Source organism: Mustelus asterias, chromosome 6, assembly GCF_964213995.1.
Source record: "Mustelus asterias chromosome 6, sMusAst1.hap1.1, whole genome shotgun sequence".
Lineage (NCBI taxonomy): Eukaryota > Metazoa > Chordata > Chondrichthyes > Carcharhiniformes > Triakidae > Mustelus > Mustelus asterias.
In genome coordinates this window covers 138,497,490-138,524,395 of record NC_135806.1, presented here as the reverse complement: position 1 = coordinate 138,524,395, position 26,906 = coordinate 138,497,490, and the positions used below count along the sequence as shown (strand labels likewise).

The following is a 26,906-nucleotide window of genomic DNA, read 5'->3' as shown; positions in this document are numbered from 1 at the left end:
ACATTAGCTATCCTCCAATCCTCTGGGACCTCACCTGTGTCCAGTGACGAGACAAAGATTTGCGTCAGAGGCCCAGCGATTTCATCTCTCGTCTCCCTGAGCAGCCTTGGATAGATTCCATCAGGCCCTGGGGATTTGTCAGTCTTTATATTCTAACAAACCTAACACTACCTCCCTTGTAATGGAGATTTTCTCCAACGGTTCAACACTCCCCTCCGAGACACTCCCAGTCAACACAACCCTCTCCTTTGTGAATACCGACGCAAAGCATTCATAGTTTCAGTCATAGTTTCTGCTATCAAACAGACTGTTCATGCTCACAACAAGAAATGCACATTTAAGAGAGGATGATGGAGTGTATAAAAACTGTAAAATCACCTTAAAGCAATAAGTCGACAGCTATAAGAGAACACAACAAACAGGAGCAGGAATAGGCTACACAGCCCATCGAGCCTGCTCCGCCATTCAATACAATCATGGCTGATTTTGGGTTTTAACTCTCACTTTCCATATGCCTTGATTCCCTGAGACCAAACGTCCCTCCATCCCAGCCTTCAATGTATTCAGTGATGGAGCGTCCACAAACCTCTGGGGTAGAGAATTTCAAAGATTCACAACCCTCTGAGTGAAGTAATTTCTCCTCATCTCAGTCCTAAATGGTCAGCCTCTTATCCTGAGACTGTGTTTTAGACTCCCTGATGAATGGAAACAATCTCTGTGTCCACCGATCAAACCCCTTCGGAATCTTTTTCGCTTCAATGAGATCACCTCTAATTTTCCAGAGGAAACAAGCCCAATTTCCTCAGCTTATCATAGAACATCCCCCTCATCCCAAGGGATAATTTAGTACGCTTTTGCTGTACTATCTTCAGTGCAAGTGTACCTTTCTCATAAACGTGGAGACCAATATTGCATGCTGTACTCCAGTTGGGGTTTCACCAAAACCTGCAACATTATACCATAGAATGCCTGTTGTGCAGGAGGAGGCCATTCAGCCCATCGAGTCTGCACCAACTCTTCGAAAGAGCATCGTACCCAGGCCCACCCCCTCCATCCTATCTCCTTAATCCCATGCATTTACCATGGCTAATCCACCTTATAGCAAGACTTTGTTTATTCTTGTACTCCAATCCCTAAAGGCCAATATGCCGTTTGCCTCCGGGTTTGCAGTGGTGCCTCAGTGCCAGGAACCCGGGTTCGATTCCCAGCTTGGGTCACTGTCTGTGTGGAGTTTGCACGTTCTCCCCCTGTCTGTGTGGGTTTCCTCCGGATGCTCTGGTTTCCTCCCACAGTCCAAAAGATGTGCTGGTTAGGTGCATTGGCCATGCTAAATTCTCCCTCGGTGTACTCAAACAGGCACTGGAGTGTGGCGACTGGGGGATTTTCACAGTAACTTCTTTGCAGTGTTAATGTAAGCCTGCCTGTGACAATAATTAATTAATAAATAAATAATTCGCTTGCTGTACTTGTATGCTAACCTCCTGCATTCCTTGTATGATCAAGGAGGTGACAGCAACAGGGTGAAAGTTGTTTTTACCCCGTTTCTATGAAAATAGATCTTTAGGCAATTTATAACTTTTGTTGCTATAAACTTTCAAATCATTTTCCCATCAAAATGGGATATTCAGTTCATACAGCTCAGCCCACCGTACAACCTTACATGAGAAAAAAATGGGAAAAGTCCATTTTAAATATATTTAAATCACTATTAAAGACCAACTTGGAGAGCTACCTACTACACAAGTATAATCTGTATATGGTTTCGTGAAGGGGAGGTCGTGTCTCACAAACTTGATCGAGTTTTTTGAGGAAGTGACGAACATGATTGATGAGGGTAGGGCAGTGGATGTTGTCTACATGGACTTCAGTAAGGCCTTTGACAAGGTCCCTCATGGCAGACTGGTGCAGAAGGTGAAGTCGTATGGGATCAGAGGTGAGCTGGCAAGGTGGATACAAAACTGGCTCGGTCAAAGAAGACAGAGGGTAGCAGTGGAAGGGTGCATTTCTGAATGGAGGGCTGTGACAAGTGGCGCCCCTCAGGGATCAGTGCTGGGACCTTTGCTGTTTGTGATATATATGCAAATGATTTGGAGGAAAATGTAACTGGTTTGATTAGTAAGTTTGCGGACGACACAAAAAGGTTGGTGGATTTGCGGATAACGAGGAGGACCATCAGAGGATACAGCAGGATATAGATCAGTTGGAGACTTGGGCAGAGAGATGGCAGATGGAGTTTAATCCGGACAAATGTGAAGTAATGCATTTTGGAAGGTCTAATACAGATAGGAAATATACAGTAAATGGCAGAACCCTTAAGAGTATTGATAGGCAAAGGGATCTGGGTGTACAGATACACAGGTCACTGAAAATGGCAATCTATGTGGAGAAGGTAGTCAAGAAGGCATACAGCATGCTTGCCTTCATCAACCGGGCATTGAGTTTAAAAATTGGCAAGTTATGTTGCAGCTTCATAGAACCTTAGTTAGGCCGCGCTTGGAATATAGTGTTCAATGCTGGTTGCCACACTACCAGAAGGATGTGGAGGCTTTGGAGAGGGTACAGAAAAGATTTACCAGGATGTTGACTGGTATGGAGGGCATTAGCTATGAGGAGACGTTGGTGAAACTTGGTTTGTTCTCACTGGAATGACGGAGGTTGAGGGGCGACCTGATAGAAGTCTACAAGATTATGAGAGGCATGGACAGAGTAGGTAGTCAGAAGCTTTTTCCCCAGAGTGGAAGAGTCAATTACTAGGGGACACAGGTTTAAGGTGCGAGGGGCAAGGTTTAAAGGAGATGTACGAGGCAGATATTTTACACAGAGGGTGGTGGGTGCCTGAAACTTGTTGCCGGGGGAAGTAGTGGAAGCGGATATGGCAGTGACTTTTAAGGTGGGGAGGGGAGGGGCGGGGAAGAGAGGCGGAGAGGAGAATAAAAGCACTCTAATCAGTTTTACAGAAAGTAATCATGGCGGAACAACTAGCTAAGCAATTAAAGATGCTTGGCCTGGCGTAGCAGGATGCAAGTTACAAAAAGAAGAGCTTGTCCATTGCATTCTTGTCATCCTGGGCCACTAGTTTGACAAATGCCAAGGGACTGACAGTCTGCTCTTTTGATCACAGACTGAGCATTTGTAAAAGGGTCAAAACCTAGAAAATTAGGTTTTCTTTTCATAGATGGCTCAGATTACATTCACAACAACAACAGATTGCTGCTAAGACCTAAAGTATGAGGCAAGTAAGGGCTTTTGTTAATCTTACCTTATTTTTCGCAGTAACGTGCGAAATGGTCTAAACAGGTCAGACATATCTTCTAGCTTGCGTTCCAAGTTCAAAGGCCCCTCGGGGAAAACCAATAAACCACTTGATAAAAAAAATTGGGGAGATGATGCACACAGATTTCCATTAGAAATTAATAAAACAAAGGCTTAATATTGTAATTAAACACATTCAACTCAAACAAAATGCACCAAATTTAAATATCCTGGCTCACTTTTAGCGCAACAGACCCACATGACAGAAGATTAATGCTGATTAAGTTAGTTAAGCAGGAGATTTGAACAGAAATAGATGCAGGGCAATTTTACCCCCCTCCCCTGACAATTTGATTCAATTATTAATTGTTCACATGGCAGGAGATTTCCAAATTGACACCAAATAGCTCTGGTTTATCAGGCATGGCGATTTAAAAACTGGTTAAAATATTTAGACTATATTTCACTTCGCTCTCCAGTCCCTTAATTAAAGTCCTCAGCAACGCTTCTTGTCCCAGCTTGATTTTTAAAAGAGAAAATGTTACAAACCCAGCATTTACAGGTCAAATTCAAGCAGCTTGCATCATCAGCTTTGCGTGCATGGCTGTTATTACAGATTTACACTGAGTGTGCTGGCTAAACTCCAGGTGTACAGGAATGGGGCTGCTCCAAAGAATTGGTGCAGGTTTTGGACAACTGTTGCATATATCAGGCATCTGGGGTTGGATTCTCCACCCCCAACCCACCCTACCCCCCATCCCCACCTCAGGTCTCACGGCTGGGATATGTATCTCTTTCGCTTTAATTATGATGTGGAGTTGCCGGCATTGGACTGGGGTGGGCACAGCACGTAGTCTCACAACACCAGGTTAAAGTCCAACAGGTTTTTTGGTAGCATGAGCTTTCGGAGCGCTGCTCTTTCATCAGGTGAGTGCAGTGCTCCGAAAGCTCGTGCTACCAAATAAACCTGTTGGACTTTAACCTGGTGCTTTCATTATGATGTTATTATCCAACACTTTGCATGGGAAATTCATCAAACCCTCTGCAGCGGTTTTCTCTATTACAGAGTACAGGATGAACATCAGTAGATATATTTACAAGATTATTTGGTTCACATTTCCCTTCCCAATCACCTTTTGCTCCCTCCTATTGTCTCAAGGAATTAAATATTGCAAAGAACTGTTCCACAGGAACAGGATCCCCTACATAACATCGCCAAGATGGCCAAGGTTTGTGTGCAGGCACCAGTTGAGCTTGAGCCTGACTCGTGTTCACAAAATTTATACTTCAATCAGGGGAAATAAATAGCCATCAGAAACAGACACCCTCATGAACCTAGGGCTCTGACACCAAGCGCACTTGCTGCAATCTTGACTGCGATGACAACTCAGAATGTGACCTTACTGGTCTGAACAGCTCAGTAACTCTCTGGATAAATGCAGCGAGCACTGCACCCATTCTCCCTCCACACCCCACCCCAACATTGGCACATACCAATATCAACTCTTCTCCACATTTCCCAATGACCTGAGCGCCAAGTGACAGGGTAGGTAAACTTAAACATGACAGATTGGCTGGTTGTGGAGGTGTACAATATAAATAGTTAAATCCTTGCTACGTTAACAGGATAAGAAGGGTTTCCAAGGCACATCAGGAAATTGTGGAAAATAAATTACCTTTGGGACAGGTGAAATTTAGTCCAGACCTTAGGGTGTCAGGGTGGCACAGTGGTTAGTGCTGCTGCCTCACAGCGCCAGGGATCCGGATTCAATTCCAGCCACAGGTGACTGTGTGGAGTTTGCACATTCTCCCAGTGTTTGTGTGGGTTTCCTCCGGGTGCTCCGGTCTCCTCCCACAGTCCAAAGGTGTGCAGGTTAGGTGGTGGGGGCCTGGAATGCGCTGCCAAGTAGGGTGGTGGAGGCAGGCACGCTGACATCGTTTAAGACTTACCTGGATAGTCACATGAGCAGCCTGGGAATGGAGGGGTACAAACGATTGGTCTAGTTGGACCAAGGAGCGGCACAGGCTTGGAGGGCTGAAGGGCCTGTTTCCTGTGCTGTACTGTTCTTTGTTCTTTGATTGTCCATGTTGAATTTCCCCTTGGTGTTGGGGAAATTAGCAGGGTAAATAGCTGGGGTTACAGGGATAGGGTCTGGGTGGGATTGTTATCGGTGCAGACTCGATGGACCGAATGGCCTTCTTCTGCACTGTAGGGATTCTATGCTTAATGGTTCGATCTTTCTATCGGTGTCGGACTTCAGAAAATATCAACTTTTCTGGCTGTTTAAATGGAACCAAGAAGTTAACTGACCAGATTAGCAACAAACCAGATTCAAACAAGTGGCTCCAAAGGGTTTCTGCAATGTAAGAGTTGAAACATTAACAGCTGGAGGTTGCACTGAAAGGATCGCACATTAACCAGCATTGTGGTTCTGCGCCGAACAAAATCAGCTTTTGGCTATTCAAAGGGTGGATAACCCGCACAACACAAACAGAATGCGTTTCATATTAGATTCATGCTGATTCATCACATTGTCGAACGGGGCACTAGAAAAGGACAAACCCATCGAAAGAGAAACAGGAGCTCATGGACCGGAAAAAGAAGAGCGCACACACAGTATTGTCTCGAACTCTGTAATCTGCTCGCGCAAACTTCAAACGCAGCATGCTAGGAATTTTGAGATGGAAAATAAGGAAAAACTGTTTCCACTGGCAGACAGTTTGCTAACAACACAGATTTAAGGTAATTGGCAAAAGAAGAGGGGAAAACTGCAGCAAGCTATGATGATCTGGAATGCACGGCCTGAAATGGTGATGGAAGCAGATTTAATACCAACTTCCAAAATGGAATTGCACACATATTTCAAAAGGAAATATCTGCAGGGCTATGGGGGAAAAGAGCAGACTAATTAGATAGTTTTTTCAAAAAGACAACGCAAGAACCATGAGCCTTCAGTGCAGCATCAATCTATAAAGTAGATCATAGACTGAGTCACTGCTGGGCCAAATCTGAAGTCAAGATTCGGCTGTCAGGGCTCTGTGCAAAATGAGTTGTGACAAATATAATTGAGTTTTAAGTAGGCACAGCCTCACAGCAGGCAACCGAATGCCATTTGTCTAAATTTGAAAATCTGCAGGGATGAAAGGGGAATGTATGATTTTAAAGACGACTCCAGTTAGGTAACTAAATTTTGTGCTACACTTGTCGCTTCTTTCTTCTTCCAGGTCCACACGACGTGCACCAGTCTTCAAATCAAGAGGTATGCAATAAATTCCACCTCTTGTTGCAGAGTAACTGGATGTCATGTGGTGTTCTGCCGCAGCAAGGGGGCACTCGACTTTGGATTTCTCTCATCTGCAAGAGCAGTGCCTTGCCTTTGCTTGGTTGGATGACCCAGCTGAGATCATTGGGTTCGACACTGAAGGTGAAAGCTCAATTTAAATTGCTGTTGCTGAGTGACAGAGGTCAAAGGGAACATCATGTGACGCAGACGGCAGCTACAGCATTTTGTGGAATAACTAAATGGTAACAACCCACACAGACCTGAACCAGCAATAGTTGTAATGCTTTTAAAAACAAAACTTATTTGTTGTGTTTGTTTAACAAAAAAATGTTGTTGCTTTTGAAATACATACCAGACAATGGCTAGTCTAGGAATTGTAAACATTAATGCTGGCTCGTAGTCATCAACCAAATCTTGTGTGAGGTATCCAAGCTTTAAGGCCCTATAGATAATTTCAGAGTTAGATTTCTGCAACACAGAATAAGCTACAAGAGTATTTCACTCAAACGTACAATAAAATGTCAACCCACACTCCCCCAATCAAAGAATTTAAACATTTTTATTTCTCCATCCGTTAGTTTTTAGCTTAATTTCAATCTTGATGTTTGTAAGCCAAGGCCCATTCTGGCAACGTTCAAGTGCCCATGACACTCCCCAAAGTGGAGCAAGGAATTCTGCTGGAGTCCTGAGCAACTTTTTTCCACACCCCTCAAATTACCATCAGCAAAGAGAGGTGTCGAGTGCTCACTCAGTTCACTACATTTCCTCACCTCACTAATTTTCTTTGTTCTTTCATGAATAGGATGGGAATAGACAGATAATATGATCCCCGGAAGGGTAGGCGGTTTTAGTTCAGTCGGGCAGCATGGTCGGTGCAGGCTTGGAGGGCCGAAGGGCCTGTTCCTGTGCTGTAATTTTTCTTTGATCTTTATACTAGTTGTGCAATTTTACTGCCCATTTGTTTATAGAATAGTGAATACGCTTCAAAGTCATTCATTATATGGCACTTGGGACCATTTGAGAAACACCACAAGACCACTTTCCGAACAAGGCTTCTCTCTACTCTCCCTCTTCCCCTTTCCCATGCCTGTATGTATTTGCCAAACAGTACCTTCATTAACCCGGTTCAAGATTGAAAAGGTACCTCCCAGGTGCACCATATGGATGGGGAGTGTTATTTTAAAATTAATTGTTCCAACTATGGCACAATACATGGGTCCATGCTTTTTGACAATTGCTTCCTGCCCTCCCCTTTCAGATCAGTTTATTTTGATGTTACGGGAGTTTTCTTCCTTCCCCCACCCCCTGTCCCATTCCACTCCTGGCTGAGTCTCTAACACTGCACTTCAAGTTCCAGTGAACTGTTTAAATTATTTGGTCACCTCTCTAAGGTGGAAATAGAATCATAGAAACCCTACAGTGCAGAAAGAGGCCATCTGGCCCATCGAGTCTGCACCGACCACAATCCCACCCAGGCCCTACCCCCATATCCCTATACATTTACCCGCTAATCCCTCTAACCTACGCATCTCAGGACTCTAAGGGGCAATTTTAGCACGGCCAATCAACCTAACCTGCACATCTTTGGACTAACACTCATTGAAGATGGAAATCAACAATTTTGTTACACAGCATCAACTCATGAAATATATCTCAAATCTTCTATCTGTAAAAAAACAATGGGTTGCCAGAATTTTCAAAAAGCTGTCAACATGAGGAAGAGCATCCAAGTTCAGTTTGTCTCTAACAAATATATAACAAGGTATGAATCATCATACTGCAAAAGTACTAGGGGGATAGGAGTATTGCAAACATCTACTGAATATTATTATTGACATCTGACCAGTATGAATCTGGCTTCACCTCCCTCTCAGGCAGTGAGTTCCAGAGTTCAACCAGTCACTGTGTTATGTCACCTCTGGCTTTCAGAAGGGAGCTGACTAGTTATCTGAAGAGAAAAGATTTACAGAGCTGTGGAGAAAATGCAGGAGAGTGGGACTAGCTGGGACAGACAATGCGCCAAATAGCTGCCTCCTGTTCTATAATCATTTTATAATTATACATGGCACCAAAACACTCTAAATTCCACTGTCACTGACAGTTTCCTCAAATGAACAAAGGGACCATTGTGCAGAGTCTATTTCATGTAACCTGTGAATAATCAGGTGAACTTGATGGTGACTAGTCATTTTCTCTACCTTTTAAAGGGCTAGGTGTTCTCAGTGCCTTGGACAATGCCACTCCCTCAACCCATTTCACCAAAAACTGATTATTCATTGAATTTGCAATTATTGGAATCTTTACAGTGCGGAAAAATGCCATTCGGCCCATCGAGTCTGCACTGAGGCTTTGAATCTGTGCCCTCTAGCTCTGGATGCTCGAGTGGGAACAGCTTCTCCCTGTTTACCTAAACCTCGGGAGCTTGAATACCTCTATGAAGACTCCTCTCAGCCTCCTTTTCTCTGGGGAACAGACGCCATCTCTTCAATCTATCCTCATACCAATGGTAGTTTATCTCTGGAATCTCCTCTGTACTCCCTTTAATGCCTTCTCAGCCTTTCTCAAGTATGGTGCCCAGAACTGTCTGCATTCTAGGGCTAACTAGCATCTTGAACAAGTTCAACATGACTTCCTTATTCTCGTACTTAATGCCTCTTAATAAAACCCTGGATACCCTATGCTTTATTAACTGCTCTCTCAACATGCCCTGCCACCTTCAACAACTCATACACATAGATGGAGGTCCCTTTGACCCTGCGCCTCAGGAGTTTCTCCCTTTATTTTATACTGTCTGTCCACATTCTTCCTGCCAAAATGAATCACCTCATGCTTCTCTACATTGACTTTCACCTGGCACTTTTCCGATCAATCCATCAATATATGTATATCCTTTTGAAGTTCAAGACTATCCTTATCACAGCTCACAACGCTTCCAATTTTCGTGCCATGTGCAAATTTTGAAATGTCCTGCACACCACTATCTAGGTTATTAATATACACCAAGAGCAGCAAGGGTCCAAACACTGACCCCTGGGGAGCTCCACTACAAATTTCCTTCAACCTGAAAAGGAACTATTTATCACTACTTACAAGATAATGAACGGCTTAGATAGGATGGACGTAGGGAAGTTGTTTCCATTAACAGGGGAGACTAGGACGCGGGGGCACAGCCTTAGAATAAAAGGGAGTCACTTTAGAACAAAGATGAGGAGAAATTTCTTCAGCCAGAGAGTGGTGGGTCTGTGGAATTCATTGCCACAGAGGGCTGTGGAGGCCGAGACGTTGAGCGTCTTCAAGACAGAAATTGATAAATTCTTGATTTCTCGAGGAATTAAGGGCTATGGGGAGAGAGCGGGTAAATGGAGTTGAAATCAACCATGATTGAATGGTGGAGTGGACTCGATGGGCCGAATGGCCTTACTTCCGCTCCTATGTCTTATGGTCTTACTCTCCATTTCCTGTCATTCGTCTAATTTCTTATCCAAGTGCCTATTTTCCCTTTCAGTCCACAAGTTAGAATTTTGCTCACAAGTCTGCTGTGGGGCACTGGCTCAAATGCCTTTTGAAAATCCATGTACACCACATCAACAGCATTGCCTTTATCAACCTTCCCTGTTACCTCCTCAAAAAACTCCAGCAAGTTAGTTAAATATGATTTTCCCTGAATGAATCCATGCTGGCTTTGTTTAACTATCCTGTATTTGCCTGAGTGACTATTGATTTTGTCCCGAACCATAGTTTCCAGAAGTTTCCCTACCACTGAAGTCGAACTGACTGGTCTGCAGTTGCTGGCGTTACCCTTGCGCGCCTTTTTGGACAAGGGTGTAACAATTCTCCACTCCTCTGGCACCACCCCTGAGGATGGCTTGAAGATTATCACCATAGCCTCTGCAATTTTTAAAAATTCATTTGCAGAATGTGGGCGTCGCTGGCTGGGTCAGCACTTATTGCCCATCCCTAACTGCCTCCATTTCAGAGGGAATTTGAGAGTAAACCACATTGCTGTGGATCTGGTGGATGAGCCATGGTAAATGCGCAGGGTTACGGCAATAGGGCGGAGGGGAGGGCCTGGGTGGGATGCTCTTTCAGAGAGCCAGAGCAGACTTGATGGGCCGGTTGGCCTCTTTCTGCACTGTAGAGATTCTATGGGAGTCGCAGACCAGGTGGGGACCGTAGATTTCCTTCCCTAAATGAATCAGTTGGGTTTTTATAACAATTGACAATGGTTTCATGGTCATCACTAGATTTGAACCCAGATCTTGTCCTGGGTCTCTGAAGTACTAACCCAGTGACAATACCACTACGCCACAGCCTTCCCACTCATGCCTCCTTTACTATCCTTGGGTGCATCTCATCCGGTCTTGGTGCCTCGTGTCTCACCTATTTTAAGTAAAGATAGCCTAACACCTCCCCCTTCTCAACTGTGAATTCCCCGGGTTTACCTGTACCTCCCTTCTCACCTCTGCCTGGGTAGCATCCTCTTCAGATACTCATTTACACCTCTGCTATTTCTCCTGCTTCCACATGCAAGTCTCGTTTTTTATAATCCCCAATCGCCCTTACTCTTTCTTTTACCACCCTTTTATTATTTATATGCTTACAGGAAGATCTTGGGATTTCTTTTCCTGTTAGCTGCTAGTCTCATTTCATGCTCCTTCCTTGCTTTCCTGATTAGATTTTTCACTTCTTTCTGATCCTACAGCACAATAGTTAGCACTACTGCCTCACAGCGCTAGGCACCCGGGGTCGATTCCCGGCTTAGGTCACTGTCTGTGTGGAGTTTGCACGTTCTCCCCGTGTCTGCGTGGGTTTCCTCCAGGTGCTCCGGTTTCCTCCCACATTCTGAAATGTGCTGGTTAGGGGCAGTGACACGAACAGGCGCCGGACTGTGGCGACTAGGGGAATTTCATAGTAACTTCATTGCAGTGTTAATGTAAGGCTTACTTGTGACTAATAAAGAAAAACTTAGTTTTTTCTATATTCAGCTTTACTCTCCATTGTATTTTCTCCCTGTCATCCGTCACGCGCGTACTTCTTCCTTTTCATCTTCACCTCTATCGCTCTTGTCATCCAGGGTGCTCTAAAATTTATTTCTTCTACCTTCCCCCTTCAAAGGAATATAGATATTGCCTGCAATGCTATTGCTTTGACGGAGGTCCATTGTCCAGCCATTGTCGTTTCTGCCAATATTTGATGCCAACTCCTCAACTCAGATGCACTCTCAACCCATCAAAGTTGGCTTTCCCTCAATTAATTACTCCTGCTCTGGATTGTTCCTTGTCCTTTTCCAAGGCCAACCTCAATCTTGTGATACAATGGCCACTATTCCCCTAAATGCGCTCCCCCTGTTATTTGGTCCACTTGGGAAAACCCATTCCCCAGAACCAGATCAAACAGTGCCTGCTTTCTCTTTGAACCAGAAACATACTGCCGCAGCAAATTATCTTAAACACACTCCAGGAACTCTTGACCTCTTGTTCCTTTTTACCATTCCGAGCCCAATTGATGTTCTCCATTATAATTACTCTGCAACAGACTTGAGAAAAGTTATGTCTCATGGAATAAAAGGGACGATAACAATGTAGATACAGAACTGGCTGAATGACTGGAAGCAGAGAACATTTTGACAATATCAATGATTGTTTTTCAGGCTGGTTGAAGGTTGGCAGTGGTGTTCCCCAGGAGTCAGTATTGGAATCCTTACTTTTACTGATATATGTTAATGATCTAGAACTTGGTGTGTAGGGGACAACTTCAAAGTTTGCAGATGACACAAAACTTGGAAATATTGTAAACTGTGAGGAGGACAGTGTAGAACTTCAAAAGGACAGAGACAAGGTGGCAGATGAGGTTCAATGTGGAGAAGTGGGAGGTGATGCATTTTAGTAGGAAGAACATGGAGACACAATATAAAGTAAGGGGTACAATTCTTAAGGGGGTGCAGGAGCAGAGGGACCTGGGCATATATGTATATAGACCTTTGAAGGTGGCAGGACAGGTGGAGAGAGCAGTGAATAAAGCATACAATATTCTTGGCTTTATTAATAGGAGCTTAGATTATTAAAGAAAGGAAGTTACGCTGAACCTATACAAGATATTAGTTCGACCTTAGCTGGAGTATTGTGCACAGTTCTGGGCGCCACACTATAGGAAAGATGTTAACACATTGGAGAGAGTGCAGAAAATGTTTACAAGAATGGTTCCAGGGATGAGAAACTTCAGTTATGAGAATAGATTGGAAAGGTTGGAACTGTTCTCCTTGGAGAGAAGGCGGCTGAAAGGAGATTTGATAGAGATGTTCAAAATCATGAGTGGGCTGCTTGGAGCAGATAGGGAGAAACTCCCTGCTCATAAAAGGATTAAGAATGAAAGAATACAAATTTGAAATGATTTGCAAAGGAAGCAAATGCGATGTGGGAAGAAACGTTTTCACACAGTCTGGAATGCTCTGTCTGGAAGTGTGATGGAGGCAGGTTCAATCGAGGCATTCAAGAGGACATTAGACAATTTTGTGAATAGAAACAACGTGCAGGGATAGGGGGAAAAGGCAAGGGAATGATACCAAGTCATGATACTTGTTGGAGAGCCGGTGCAGACACATTGGGCCAAATGGGCTTCTTTGGCGCTGTAACAATTCTGTGATAATGCTTGCGCTTCTCTGCAATTTGTTTCGCTATATCCTTTCCACGAGTTGTTGGTCTACATACATCATCAAACTTGCTTACATGATAGTAAATTCATTGGTAATAACTGTCTCGAGATATTCTTTATAAATAGCAGTAATTTATCTTTTTGCTTTTCTTCATATTCTGCTTCTGACCTCTTTGCCCAGCCTATTTCCTTTGATACTATTCTCATTATAGACATATTTGTACATTCCTTCACACTTATCAGCTCTTTATTATCTGGTCCCTTACCTGCCATATAAATTATTCCCTTGCTTGAAGGTTATCAAGACCAAAGCCATTATCTTGAGCCCCACTACAAAAGCTATAGCACTGTCAGTGATACATCTGCCGCCTCCATGCACTGCTTTAGGTTGAAGCAGATTGTTCACAACCTCATCTTATTTGACTCCACGCAGAGCTTCCGATCTCATTCTGTGCAACATAAAGACTGCGCACCTCTAATTATGTAACATTGCTCTCAGCTTCCTCATGCTCTGTTGAATCACAATTAGGTCCAACTTCATAATCCACTCAAGGGTCAAGTTGCACAAATAGTTTAGCTCCTGCTCAAAGTCCAATGACAGGTTAAACCTTCCAAACTCATTAAAAAGCCATCCCCTTTTCTTGCTTCATCACTCTCATCTCTACCTTTTCCTTCTTTCCTCCCTCCCTCACATACACTGTCCTGCACTTGCTTAAAGTCTGTTACATCTGGAATATTTTCCAGTGGTGATTCAAGGTTATTGACCGGAGTGTTTTATAGATGATGCCTGGCCTCGCATGCATTTCCGGTGTTTGTATTTCAGATTTCCATGTTTTTTATTGTGCAGTATTTTCCCCAAAATATTTTTTTTCAAAACCCTATTTCATGAAACGTTGATATCGTTGGCCAGGCCAGCATTTATTGTCCAATCCTAATTGCTCTCAAGGTGGTGGTGCTGATAGGGAGGGAGTTCCAGCAACAGTGAAGGAACAGTAATGCATTTCCAAGTCAGGATGGTGAGTGACTTTCTCTTTGTCTATTTAATCGAACATGTGACACATTTGGTAGGTTAAATATTTATTTCTTCTCATGGTGCATGGCATGGAGGTGAATTTCCAGGCATCTGCTGACTTTGTCATTCAAGTGGCATAGGTCACAGGTATGAAAGGAGCTACAGTGCATCTTGTGTATGGTACACGCTACTGACACTGAGCATCCATGGAGGAGGGGGTGAATGTTTAAGCTGGTGGATGGAGTAGTGACCAAGCAAGATGTTTTGTCCTGGATGGTGTTGAGCTTCTTGAGTGTTGTTAGAATTGCACTCATCCAGGCAAGTGGAAAGTGTTGCATCACATTCCTGACTTGTGCCTTATAGATTATGGACAGACTTTGGGGAGTGAGATGGGGAGTTAGTTATCACAGAATTCCCAGCATCTGACATACTCTTGTAGCCACAGCGTTTATATGGCTAGTCTAGTTCAGTGTCTAGTCAATGGCAGATATTTGTTAGTGGGGGATGCAGCAATGGTAATGCCATTGAATATCAAGGGGAGATGGTGAAATTCTCTCTTGCTGGAGATGGTCATTGCCTGGCACTTGTGTGGCGTGAAAATTACTTTTCACTTGTCAGTCCAAGCTTGGATTTGGACATAGACTGCTTCAGCATATGAAGCTGATCATTGTGCAGTCATCATTGAACATCCCTACATCTGACTTTATGATGGAAAGATCACTGATGAACTAGCTTAATGATTGCATCTTGGACACTACCCTGGGCTACTCCTGCAGCAATGTCTTGGGATTGAGGTGACTGACCTCCAGTAACAACAGCCAGTAACAACAGTCTTGAAGTCACGTACCAATCGACTCAAGAACAGCTTTTTCCCTGCTGCTGTCAGACTTTTGAATGGACCTACCTTGCATTAAGTTGATCTTTCTCTACACCCTAGCTATGACTGTAACACTACATTCTGCACTCTCTCGTTTCCTTCTTTATGAATAGTCTGTTTTGTCTGTAGAACGCGCAAGAAACAATACTTTTCACTGTATGTTAATACATGTGACAATAATAAATCAAATCAAAAGCCACCTTCCTTTGTGCTACGTATGACTCCAGCCAGCAGAATTTCCCGCCAACCAGAATTTTGCTAGGGCACCTTGTTCCAATGTTAGCTTGGTGTCAACATTCTCACCTCCTCTCCTGTGCTGTCCATGTTTTGGACAAAGGCTGTAAATAAGGTCAGGAACTGAGTGGCCCTATTGGAGTCTAAACTGAGCAGGTTATTGCTGTGCAAGTGCCGCTTAATATCACCAACAACACCACCATTACATTGTTGATGATCAGGAGCAGACTAATGAGACAATAATTCGCTGGATCGTATGTTTTTCTTTTACGGACAGAGCATACTCAGGGCAAATTTCCACATTGCCATGTAGATACAAATGCTGTAGCTGTAATGGAGCAGGTTGCCTCAGGGTGCAAGGTTTAAAGTTTATTTATTAGTGTCACAAGTAGGCTGACATTAACACCGCAATGAAGGTATTATGAAAATCCCCTAGTCGCCACACTCTGGCGCCTGTTCGGGTACACAGAGAATTTATCACCTAACCAGCATGTCTTTTGGACTGTGGGAGGAAACCGGAGCACCCGGAGAAAACCCACGCAGACACGGGGAGAACGTGCAGACTCCACACAGACAGTGAACCAAGCCGGGAATTGAACCCGGGGCCCTGATGCTGTGAGGCAGCAGAGTCACCGTGCAACCCTGTAGAGTGTAGCTTGATTTGGAGCACAAGTTTTTTGGAGCACAAGACTTCAGAGCTATTGATGGGATGTTGACAAGGCCCATTGCTGTTACTGTATTAGTGTCTTCAGCCATTTCTGGGTATAACATGGAGTAAATCGAATTGGATGACGGTGGACATTGGTGATGCTGGGTACTTCAGGAAGAGGCCGAGATGGATCATCCACTTAGCACTTCTAACAGAAATTTGCTTGTTATCTACTTAAGAGGGTTGCAAGTAGCTTTAATAGCTCATCACATGATGCTGATGTCATTAGGGTGTTTGCAGAAACTGCAGTTTTACTTTCAATTTTGTACTTGGTACAGTGCAGAGAACATCTCTTTTAATAAACCTGCTGTGTGCTAGTTTGAAGCTACACATACAAACCAAGTCTTTCTGTGTAAAACCCGCAATCCCGAACATAATTAGGACATTACACTTATCATCCAGCTATGGGAAGCTTATTGGAAACGAATCTCTGAGCACAAGAGATAAAAAGGATTGTAATGATGTGTTGACGGGATAGATGGAGAGCAGTTAGAGGAGGCTCAAGTGGAGCAGAAACACTGGCATTGAGCTGTTGGGCTAAATGACCTATTTCTATTCTGCACATTTTGACCCTTGGGAGTAAAATGGCCACTTTTTCATAAAATGAATTAGGGCACCATCCAACGTCACGTCCACCTGTTTCTCTGATAAATTCTGAAGCAAAGTAATTATTTAACATTGTGTGAGCCACGCCTCAGCTGGTAGCACTCTCACCTGTGTCACAAGCTTCCAGATTTAAGTCACACTCAAGGTTTGAGCACAAAAATCAAGTCTGACACTCCAGTGCAGCATTGTAGGGGTGCTGCACTGTTAGAGGTGCAGTCTCTCGGATGTCAAATCAAACAAGCTTTTCTGCTTGGGTAGATATTTAAAATTCCATGGCACTGTTTTGAGGAGGAGCAGGGGAGCTATCCCTGGTGTCTGAGTCGAATTTATCCTTCAAATCAACATTACAGATTATCTGGTCATTATCACATTACTGTTCATGGAAATTTGCTGAACTCCAATTGGCAGACATGTTTCTGATGTTATAAAAGTGACTAAGCTTCAGTGGATGTGAAAAGCTTTGAGAAATCCAGTAGTCGTGAAATTATAAAGGAAAATGAAGTTTTATTTCTGCCATTTTCTCTATTGCTGCCTGCATCCTGGTCAACGTTAAATGATCCTATTCCATTGACTTCCCTTTCATTAGGTCATTGCAAGCAGTTAGCACCGCTGCCTCACAGCGCCAGGGACCAGGGTTCAATTCCGACCTCAGCTGACTGTGTGGAGTTTGCACGTTCTCCCCGTGTCTGCATGGGTTTCCTCTGGGGGGTCCAGTTTCCTCCCACACTACAAAGATGTGCGGGTTAGGTTTAATTGCCCCTTTGTTTCAGGGGGATTAGCAGGGCAAATACCAGGGGTTACAGGGATAGGACCTGGATGAGATTCTTGCCAGTGCCTGCTCGATGGGCTGAATAACCCCCTTCTGCACTTTTGGGATTCTATGATTCTATTTTAATCATTCGGTGGTACAGAACTTGAGTATTTCGGAAAAAAAAACCATGCCGTCAATGCTTTTCATCGTGCACTCATCAGGACAGATATGCGAGATTCCAAACGGAACAATTTATACTGCAAAAAAGAGGGGTGATTGGTTGGCAAATGGACTCTGCTTGGTAGAGGTGCTGCCATGCAGAATGCACCAGAGAACAGTTAACAGCCAAGTTTTTGTTTAATTTCAAACCAGGTAGGTCAACTCACAACCTGGGGGAATCAACAATTTTACCATTTTGTTATAATTCAACTCTTGCTTCGTTTTAACCCCCTAATTTTCTCATTCTCTTTTCTCGCTCTCTCATCTACAGTTCATTTCCTTAAAGCATCTCTTTTCCTTACCCTCACTGTCTTTATTCATCCGTGATTCATCACTAAGCTTGCTTCTTTTTATTTAAAGAGCAGAATTTATATGTTTTCCTAGACTCTGCTGAACATCATTTTAAATAGTTTCCCATTGCTATTCTACATCATTTTATTTTCACAAGTATTGGCCTCAGCCACTCAAAACTGGCTTTCCTCCAATCTAGTTTCCTGGTCCCTGTCATATTCATGCCTTTCTCAATTGCCTTAAAGTTTATGGTCACTATTGCCGCAATGTTGCATTACTTTTGACTTCTTTTATCTTCTCTAGCTCATTCTCCACTATGAGATCCAGTACTAATCATCCCTTATTGCTTCTTTCAGACTGGGTTAGAAGAGAGTCTGGCAGGAATTCCAATCCCTACCCTCTTTGCTTACCTCTTCAGACCAACTAATATCAGGATAGCTGAAATGCCCCAGGATTGTTTTTTTAAAATCTCATTTCTCCAACTTATTTTGAGTATTTCTTCCTCCACTATCCTTCCACTTTCCTGGAGAATATACCCGTGAGATGCGATTTATCTTTTATCTCATTCCACATTGCAATAGCTATTACTTTTTTTTCACCATCATTTGTTTTTCCCAATGAACACAGTTACGGCAACACCTTCTTTAGCTTTGCTATAAAAGGTTAGACTGTGCAATGGCACCATTCCTTCACTGTCTCGGGGTCAAAATCCTGGAACTTCCTTCCTAACAGCACTGAAGGTTTACCTACACCACTTGGACTGCAGCAGTTCAAGAAGGTAGCTCACCACCACTTTCTCAAGGATAAATAGGGATGGCCTATAACAAATGCTGGCCTAGCCAGTGACGCCAATATCCTATGAATTAATCAAACAAAATAATGATCGGACCTCAAAAAGGTTAAAAAGAAAAGAGGCTGCAAAGATACAGACATATTCCAAGCATTTTAAAATAAACTTTCAAATAAGATTTTATAATAAGCAAGTCTCACTGAACAGGAATTAGGTTCCACCATACAAAATAGAAAGCAGTAGCTGAGGCTGGGAGTCAGTGCTTGGCATTCTATTTCATGCCAGAGTAGGTTCTAAAAATAATCCATTTTGACATCAAGACACTGTACAGATGGAAGTATGCTTGCATGTAATCAGTCAAAGTGACAAAGTGGAGAAAGAAAGCAACATACTGAATGTGCAATGTTCCACAAATACGTAAGCACGAGATATGCAAACTGGTCTAAGTTACTTCTGTGGTGTAGGGTAGCAGAAAATAACATTACAATCACAGCTCCCCATTAGAATGCCAACACTAACAAAGTACACTTCCAAATAACTGCTCGCGAAAAGCGAATTCTCAAATGGTTTCACTCATTGATTTAAATGGTTACAGGTGAAGACATATCTTCATTAAATTGAAATGTGAAGGTAGAGCACCCATGGGGAAATGACGACTATCATTTAATTAGATTCACACTGAAACTAGATGAAGAAAAAAATTACAGAGTCCAAGACTGAAATTAGTGCATTTCAGTGGAGATTCGGAGAAGATTAATGGTTTGAAAAATACCTGACCAACAGAATGGCAATGGAAGAGATATGCAAGGTACAAGTTAAATACATTTCCAGAACTAAAAGGTATGAATGGATAGAAAAATTAGGGAAAAATAAGGCCTACGAGAGACAAGATCTAGAATCAGTACATAATAAAACTAAGAAATGATGCGGGTTTAATTGTCCATGACATAACAGTGTGAAGGCCGCAGACAATCTTCAAGGCAACCAGGGTGAGAGCCTTATGGACAACAGGGCAAGTGTGAGGAAAATGAGCATTATTATTTTTTGCAACATTATTGTCCTATACTAGAAAACCATAAGATCATAAGACATAGGAGCAGAATTAGGCCACTCGGCCCAAACACGTTTATGAGAGAGTATGGATGTGGCTGGTTTAATTAAACTGGAGAAAGACTGGTCAAAACATCAATAAAGAAAGTGTGAAGGCAAATGGTTGAAGTAACATACCATAAACGCAACATTAAAAAAAATCCTAATTTCAATATGATAATCAGCTCTGCGCCGATTACACTCAAAAGCGCCTGGGAGACTCGCAACTGGTGTCGGTACAGGTCATTGATGTCCGCCAACCCGCTGCGCTGCTCGAGCAACGCAGAGAGCCAAGAGAATCCCGGCCACAATATTTTGGCCTCAACGACTTTCTGTGGTAACGAATTCCACAGGCTCACCATTCTCTGGGCGAATAAATTTCTCATCTCAGTCCTAAATGGTTTATCCGGTATCCTAAGCTATGACCCCTGCTTCTACACTCCCCCACCATTGGCAACATCCTTGCTGCATCTACCCTGTCTAGTCCTGTTGAAATTTTATAGGTTTTTGAGATTCCCCTTCATTCTTCTGAATTCCAGCAAACAAACCGAACCGATTCAATCGCTCCTCAGATTGTTCCACTGGAGCAAGCAGAGAGGGAGTGATTGGAGGCAGGAGTGCTGGTGAGAGATTGATTGAATTGTTTATTTATTTAATTAGTCAGTTAGTGTGTGTTTTCTTTTTGGCCTTTACTTTTGTAGTAGTATTTTTCTTAAGTTTAAAGTGAAAACCGGAAGTGGGCTGCTAAGGAGTCTGGGAAGGGTTTTTTAAGCGCGCGAAGTATAAAAGGTAGGCTGCAGTATACAGCGGGCAGCGTCGGGAGCGGGCAGCGGTGTGAGTGGGAAGCAGAGTGTGAGCTATAAGGGCTTTGGCTCACAGGGCTTAGGCAGAAAGGGCGAGCAGGGGTGAGTTTAATTCATTTTTGCTGTTTCTACCTGGTACTGGCAAGGTATCTAGAGGGGATGGGTGTGCAGGCAGTGCTATGTTCCTCTTGCACTATGTTTGAGGTGAGGGACGACGACAGTGTCCCTGCTGATTACATCTGTGGGAAGTGCACCCATCTGCAGCTCCTCCAAAACCGTGTTAGGGAACTGGAGCTGGAGTTGGATGAACTTAGGATCATTAGGGACGCAGAGGTGGCCATAGACAGAAGCTTTAGGAATACAGTTACTCTGAGGAATGAAAACAGATGGGTGACGGTGAGAGGGGCTGGGAGGAAGCAGTCAGTGCAGGGATCTCCTGTGGTCGTTCCCCTTAGCAACAAGTATTCCGCTTTGGATACGGTTGAGGGGGACGACATACCAGTGGTGAGCCGCAGTGAGAGGATCTCCAGCACTGTGTCCGTCTCTGTGGCTCGGGAGGGTAAGGGGCAGAGCGGGAGGGCAATAGTTATTGGGGACTCGTTATTTAGAGGGATAGATAGAAGGTTCTGTGGCAGCAAAAGAGACTCACGGATGGTATGTTGCCTACCAGATGCCAAGGTCCGTGACGTCTCGGACCGTGTTTTCAGGATTCTTAAGGGGGAGGGGAAACAGTCACAAGTTGTGGTACACATTGGTACCAACGACATAGGTAAGAGAAGGGACGGGGATTTAAAACAGGAATTTCGGGAGCTGGGCTGGAAGCTGAGAGCCAAGACAAAACATGTGGTCATCTCTGGTACGTTGCCGGTGCCACGTGATAGCGAGTTGAGGAACAGGGAGAGTGCGCAGTTAAACATGTGGTTGCAGGGATGGTGTAGGAGGGAGGGTTTCAGATACGTGGATAATTGGAACACATTCTGGGGAAGGTGGGACCTGTACAAACAGGACGGGGTGCACCTGAACCAGAGGGGCACCAATATCCTGGGAGGGAAATTTGATATGGCTCTTCAGGGGGGTTTAAACTAATATGTCAGGGGAGTGGGAAAAGGAGTTGTAGTCCAGAAGTCGAGGGTGGTGAGGTATTGGGGAAGGTATCAGGGTCAAGGGTGGGTACCGGTAGACAGGTAGGTGGGTTGAAGTGTGTCTACTTCAATGCAAGGAGCATCCGGAACAAGGTAGATGAACTTGGGGCGTGGATTGGTACTTGGGACTACGATGTTGTGGCCATTACGGAGACGTGGGTAGAACAAGGACAGGAATGGTTGTTGGACGTTCCGGGGTATAGGTGTTTCACTAAGTGTAGGGAAGCTGGTAAAAGAGGTGGAGGAGTGGCATTGTTAATCAAGGATAGTTTAACAGCTGCGGAAAGGCACTTCGAGTGGGATCTGCACACTGAGGTAATATGGGCTGAGGTTAGAAATAGGAAAGGAGCGGTCACGTTGTTAGGAGTTTACTACAGGCCCCCAAATAGTAATAGAGACGTGGAGGAAGAAATTGCAAAGCAGATTATGGATATGTGTGGGGGGGTCACAGGGTAGTTGTCATGGGGGACTTTAACTTTCCAAATATTGATTGGAACCTTTGTAGATCAAATAGTTCGGATGGGGCAGTTTTTGTGCCGTGTGTGCAGGAGGGTTTCCTGACACAATATGTGGATAGGCCGACAAGAGGTGACACATTGGATTTGGTACTGGGAAATGAACCGGGCCAAGTGTTAGATTTGGTTGTGGGAGAGCACTTTGGAGACAGTGACCACAATTCGGTGTCTTTTGTTATTGCAATGGAGAGGGATAGGGCCGTACGGCAGGGCAAGGTTTATAATTGGAGGAGGGGTAATTATGATGCGATTAGGCAAGAATTAGGGGGCATAAGTTGGGAACAGAAACTGTCAGGGAAAGGCACTAATGAAAAGTGGATCTTTTTCAAGGAACAAATACTGGGTGTCCTTGATAGGTATGTCCCTGTCAGGCAGGGAGGAAATGGCCGAGTGAGGGAACCATGGTTCACGAAAGAGGTGGAATGTCTTGTGAAAAGGAAGAGGGAAGCTTATGTAGGGATGAGGAAACAAGGTTCAGATGGCTCGATTGAGGGTTACAAGTTAGCAAGGAACGAGCTGAAAAAGGGGCTTAGGAGATCTAGGGGGGGCATGAGAAGTCCTTGGCGGGTCGGATCAAGGAAAACCCCAAGGCTTTTTACTCTTATGTGAGGAATAAAAGAATGACCAGGGTGAGGTTAGGACCGGTAAAGGACAGTCGTGGGAACTGGTGTATGGAGTCAGTAGAGATAGGCGAGGTGATGAATGAATACTTTTCTTCAGTGTTCACCAAGGAGAGGGGCCATGTTTTTGAGGAAGAGAAGGGGTTACAGGCTAATAGGCTGGAAGAAACAGATGTTCGGAGGGAGGATGTCCTGGCAGTTTTGAATAAACTGAAGGTCGATAAGTCCCCTGGGCCTGATGAAATATATCCTAGGATTCTTTGGGAGGCAAGGGATGAGATTGTAGAGCCTTTGGCTTTGATCTTTGGGTCCTCACTGTCCACGGGGATGGTGCCAGAGGACTGGAGAATGGCGAATGTTGTTCCTCTGTTTAAGAAAGGGAATAGAAATGACCCTGGTAATTATAGACCGGTTAGTCTTACTTCGATGGTTGGTAAATTGATGGAAAAGGTCCTTAGGGATGGGATTTATGACCATTTAGAAAGATGCTGATTAATCCGGGATAGTCAGCACGGATTTGTGAAGGGCAAGTCGTGCCTCACAAATGTGATAGAATTTTTTGAGGAGGTAACTAAGTGTGTTGATGAAGGTAGGGCAGTTGATGTCATATACATGGATTTTAGTAAGGCGTTTGATAAGGTCCCCCATGGTCGGCTTATGATGAAAGTAAGGAGGTGTGGGATAGAGGGAAAGTTGGACGATTGGATAGGTAACTGGCTATCTGATCGGTGGATGGAAAATTTTCGGACTGGAGGCAGGTTGATAGCGGAGTGCCACAGAGATCAGTGCTTGGTCCTCTGCTATTTGTGATTTTTATTAATGACTTAGAGGGGGCTGAAGGGTGGATCAGTAAATTTGCTGATGACATCAAGATTGGTGGAGTGGTGGATGAGGTGGAGGGCTGTTGTAGGCTGCAAAGAGACATAGATAGGATGCAAAGCTGGGCTGAAAAATGGCAAATGGAGTTTAACCCTGATAAATGTGAGGTGATTCATTTTGGTAGGACTAATTTAAATGTGGATTACAGGGTCAAAGGTAGGGTTCTGAAGACTGTGGATGAACAGAGAGATCTTGGGGTTCATATCCATAGATCTCTAAAGGTTGCCACTCAAGTGGATAGAGCTGTGAAGAAGGCCTATAGTGTGTTAGCTTTTATTAACAGGGGGTTGGAGTTTAAGAGCCGTGGGGTTATGCTGCAACTGTACAGGACCTTGGTGAGGCCACATTTGGAATATTGTGTGCAGTTCTGGTCACCTCACTATAAGAAGGACGTGGAAGCGCTGGAAAGAGTGCAGAGGAGATTTACCAGGATGCTGCCTGGTTTGGAGGGTAGGTCTTATGAGGAAAGGTTGAGGGAGCTAGGGCTGTTCTCTCTGGAGCGGAGGAGGCTGAGGGGAGACTTAATAGAGGTGTATAAAATGATGAAGGGGATAGATAGAGTGAACGTTCAAAGACTATTTCCTCGGGTGGATGGAGCTATTACAAGGGGGCATAACTATAGGGTTCGTGGTGGGAGATACAGGACGGATATCAGAGGTAGGTTCTTTACGCAGAGAGTGGTTGGGGTGTGGAATGGACTGCCTGCAGTGATAGTGGAGTCAGACACTTTAGAAACATTTAAGCGGTTATTGGATAGGCACATGGAGCACACCAGGATGATAGGGAGTGGGATAGCTTGATCTTGGTTTCAGATAAAGCTCGGCACAACATCGTGGGCCGAAGAGCCTGTTCTGTGCTGTACTGTTTTTTGTTCTATATCACCATGCCCCCAATATGGAGCAGATGTGTCATGTTGGACATCCTGCTTAATGTTAAAGGCTGGAAAGCAACCATTAAAAAAAAAATCATTCTTAGGATCTGGGTATCGTGGCTTTTTTTTGCTCATCAACAACTAAGTGGCTTGCTAATTTTGTTGAATTCAAATTTCGCCATTAGCCATGTTGGGATTTGAACTCAAGTCCCCAGAGCATCACCCTGGTTTCTCCAGCGACAATGCCACGATACCACCACCTCCCCTAAATTACAATGGTAATCTTGTTGGGCAGGAATTTTTATCCTTGTCAGAAGTTCAGTTGCTAAAATTTACTTGAACGATGTAGTTAAAGTCTGTAATGCAGTAACAGTTTTGAGCTGCTCAATCTCCCTGCATATGAGCTAGCTACAATTTCACCCCCTAACAACACACTCGAGGTAGGTACGGTTGCAAGGGTACAACAAGCTTTATTCTTGCAGGGGATGTGGGCATCATTGGCTAGCATTTATGGCCCATCCCTAACTGTCCTCAAAAAGATGGTAGTGAGCCGCCTTCTTGAACCGCTGCAGTCCATGTGGTGTAGGTACACCCACAGTGCTGTTAGGGAGGGAGCTTCAGGTTTTTGACCCAGCGACAGTGAAATAGCAGTGATAGATTTCCAAGTCAGAACGGGGAGTGGCTTGGAGGGGATCTAGAACACCTAAAAACTTGCAGCTCTCGACCCTTTCTACTTTGTCCCCGTTGTACTTGGTTGAACCATTAATGTCTGAACAAGTCGCTCTTGCTTTTGTAAAGGTTTCTATGAAATCATATTGCATATTAACCCATAACCATCTTAGGACACCTTGCACGATTAAGCTTTGAAATACAATGAGCATTTCATTGACAGAAGTAGGATAAACTGACTTCCATCCATCATGACAAGAGTGCACTATCAAACTTCTACAGTAACAGAATACACAAGAAACTCTTAAAAGGTTCTGAGTTTTCCTTACCTATTTTTGGGGACGTAGGCATTACTTAAGTACTTATAGAAGTGGCCCTAGAATGCAATGGTAGTCATCTTTCTAAGATTATATAGACTCTGGAACAGTTCCTGCAGATTAGAGGCATTTTATACACATATTAGAATCAAGAAGGTAGCGAGAGAAAGAGTTGGTCCACTCAAGGACAAAGGAAATTATGGGTAGAACCAAAGGAAGTGGGTGAGATCCTTGATGAGTACTTTGCATCAGTATTCACAAAAGGAGAGGGACACGTCGATTGATGGTGTCTCGGAGGGGTACGTAAACCCTCTGGGAGCAAATCATCATTACGAGGGAGGAAGAGTTAGGTATATTAAAAAGCATTAAGGGTAGGCAAATCCCCAGGGCCAGATGACATCTATCCCAGATTACTGAGGGAGACAAGAGGGGAAATTGCTGGGCCTCGAACAGAAATCTTTTGTTTCCTTGTTGGGCACAGGTGAGGTCCCAGAGGATTGGAGGCGAGCCAATGTTGCCTTGTTTTTTAAGAAGGGTAGCAAGGATAACTCGGGTAATTATAGGCCAGTTAGCTTGACGTCAGTGATAGTGAAATTGTTGAAGATTCTTAGGAATAGGATTTATACATATTTGGAACGGAATGGTCTTATTAGTGACAGATAACATGGTTTTGTACGAGGCAAGTCACGTCTCACTAATTTGATTGAGTTTTTTGAGGTGACGACAAAAATGATTGATTAGGGGAGGGCTGTGGATATTGTCTACATGGACTTTAGTAAAGCATTCGACAAGGTACCTCACGGCAGGCTAGTGCAAAAGCTTAAATTACACGGGATCAAGGGTGAACTAGCTAGATAGATTCAGAACGGGCTTGGCCAAAGAAGACAGAGGGTAGCGGTGGAAGGGTGTTTTTCTGAATGGACGTCTGTAAATAGTGGTGTTCCACAGGGATCAGTGGTGGGACCTCGGTTTGTAATATATATAAATATGACTTGGAAGAAAACATAGCTGGTCTGATTAGCAAATTTGTGGATGATACTAAGATTGCTGGAGTTGCGGATAGTGATGAAGATTGTCAGAGAATACAGCAGGATATTGATAGGCTGGAAAATTGGGCAGAGAAATGGCAGATGGAATTTAATACGGACAAATGCGAGGTGATGCATTTTGGTAGATCCAATTCAGGTGGGAACTATAAACTAAATGATAGAATCAAAAGGACCATAGACACACAGATCTGGGAGTACAGGTCCACAGATCCTTAAAAGTGCCAGCACAGGTGGAAAAGGTAATGAAGAAAGCAGCTGGTATGATTGCTGGGTGCG

General features: G+C 43.9%; 1 protein-coding gene across 4 annotated transcripts in view; it reads right to left on the bottom strand.

Moving 5' to 3' along the window:
- Nucleotides 1–26,906, bottom strand: part of zfyve28 (zinc finger, FYVE domain containing 28) — a 191,415-nt gene that overhangs the window by 60,628 nt on the left and 103,881 nt on the right. For 3 of the 4 annotated variants that reach the window (XM_078215171.1, XM_078215172.1, XM_078215173.1), the window contains exons 6-7: nucleotides 6,889–6,978; nucleotides 3,260–3,361 (exon numbers count right to left, since the gene is read on the bottom strand). In XM_078215171.1, coding sequence (XP_078071297.1) covers nucleotides 3,260–3,361; nucleotides 6,889–6,978 — 192 coding nt within the window. Of the gene's footprint in view, nucleotides 1–3,259; nucleotides 3,362–6,888; nucleotides 6,979–26,906 lie in introns of those variants that run through there. The other variant, XM_078215174.1, reaches the window with a different exon arrangement.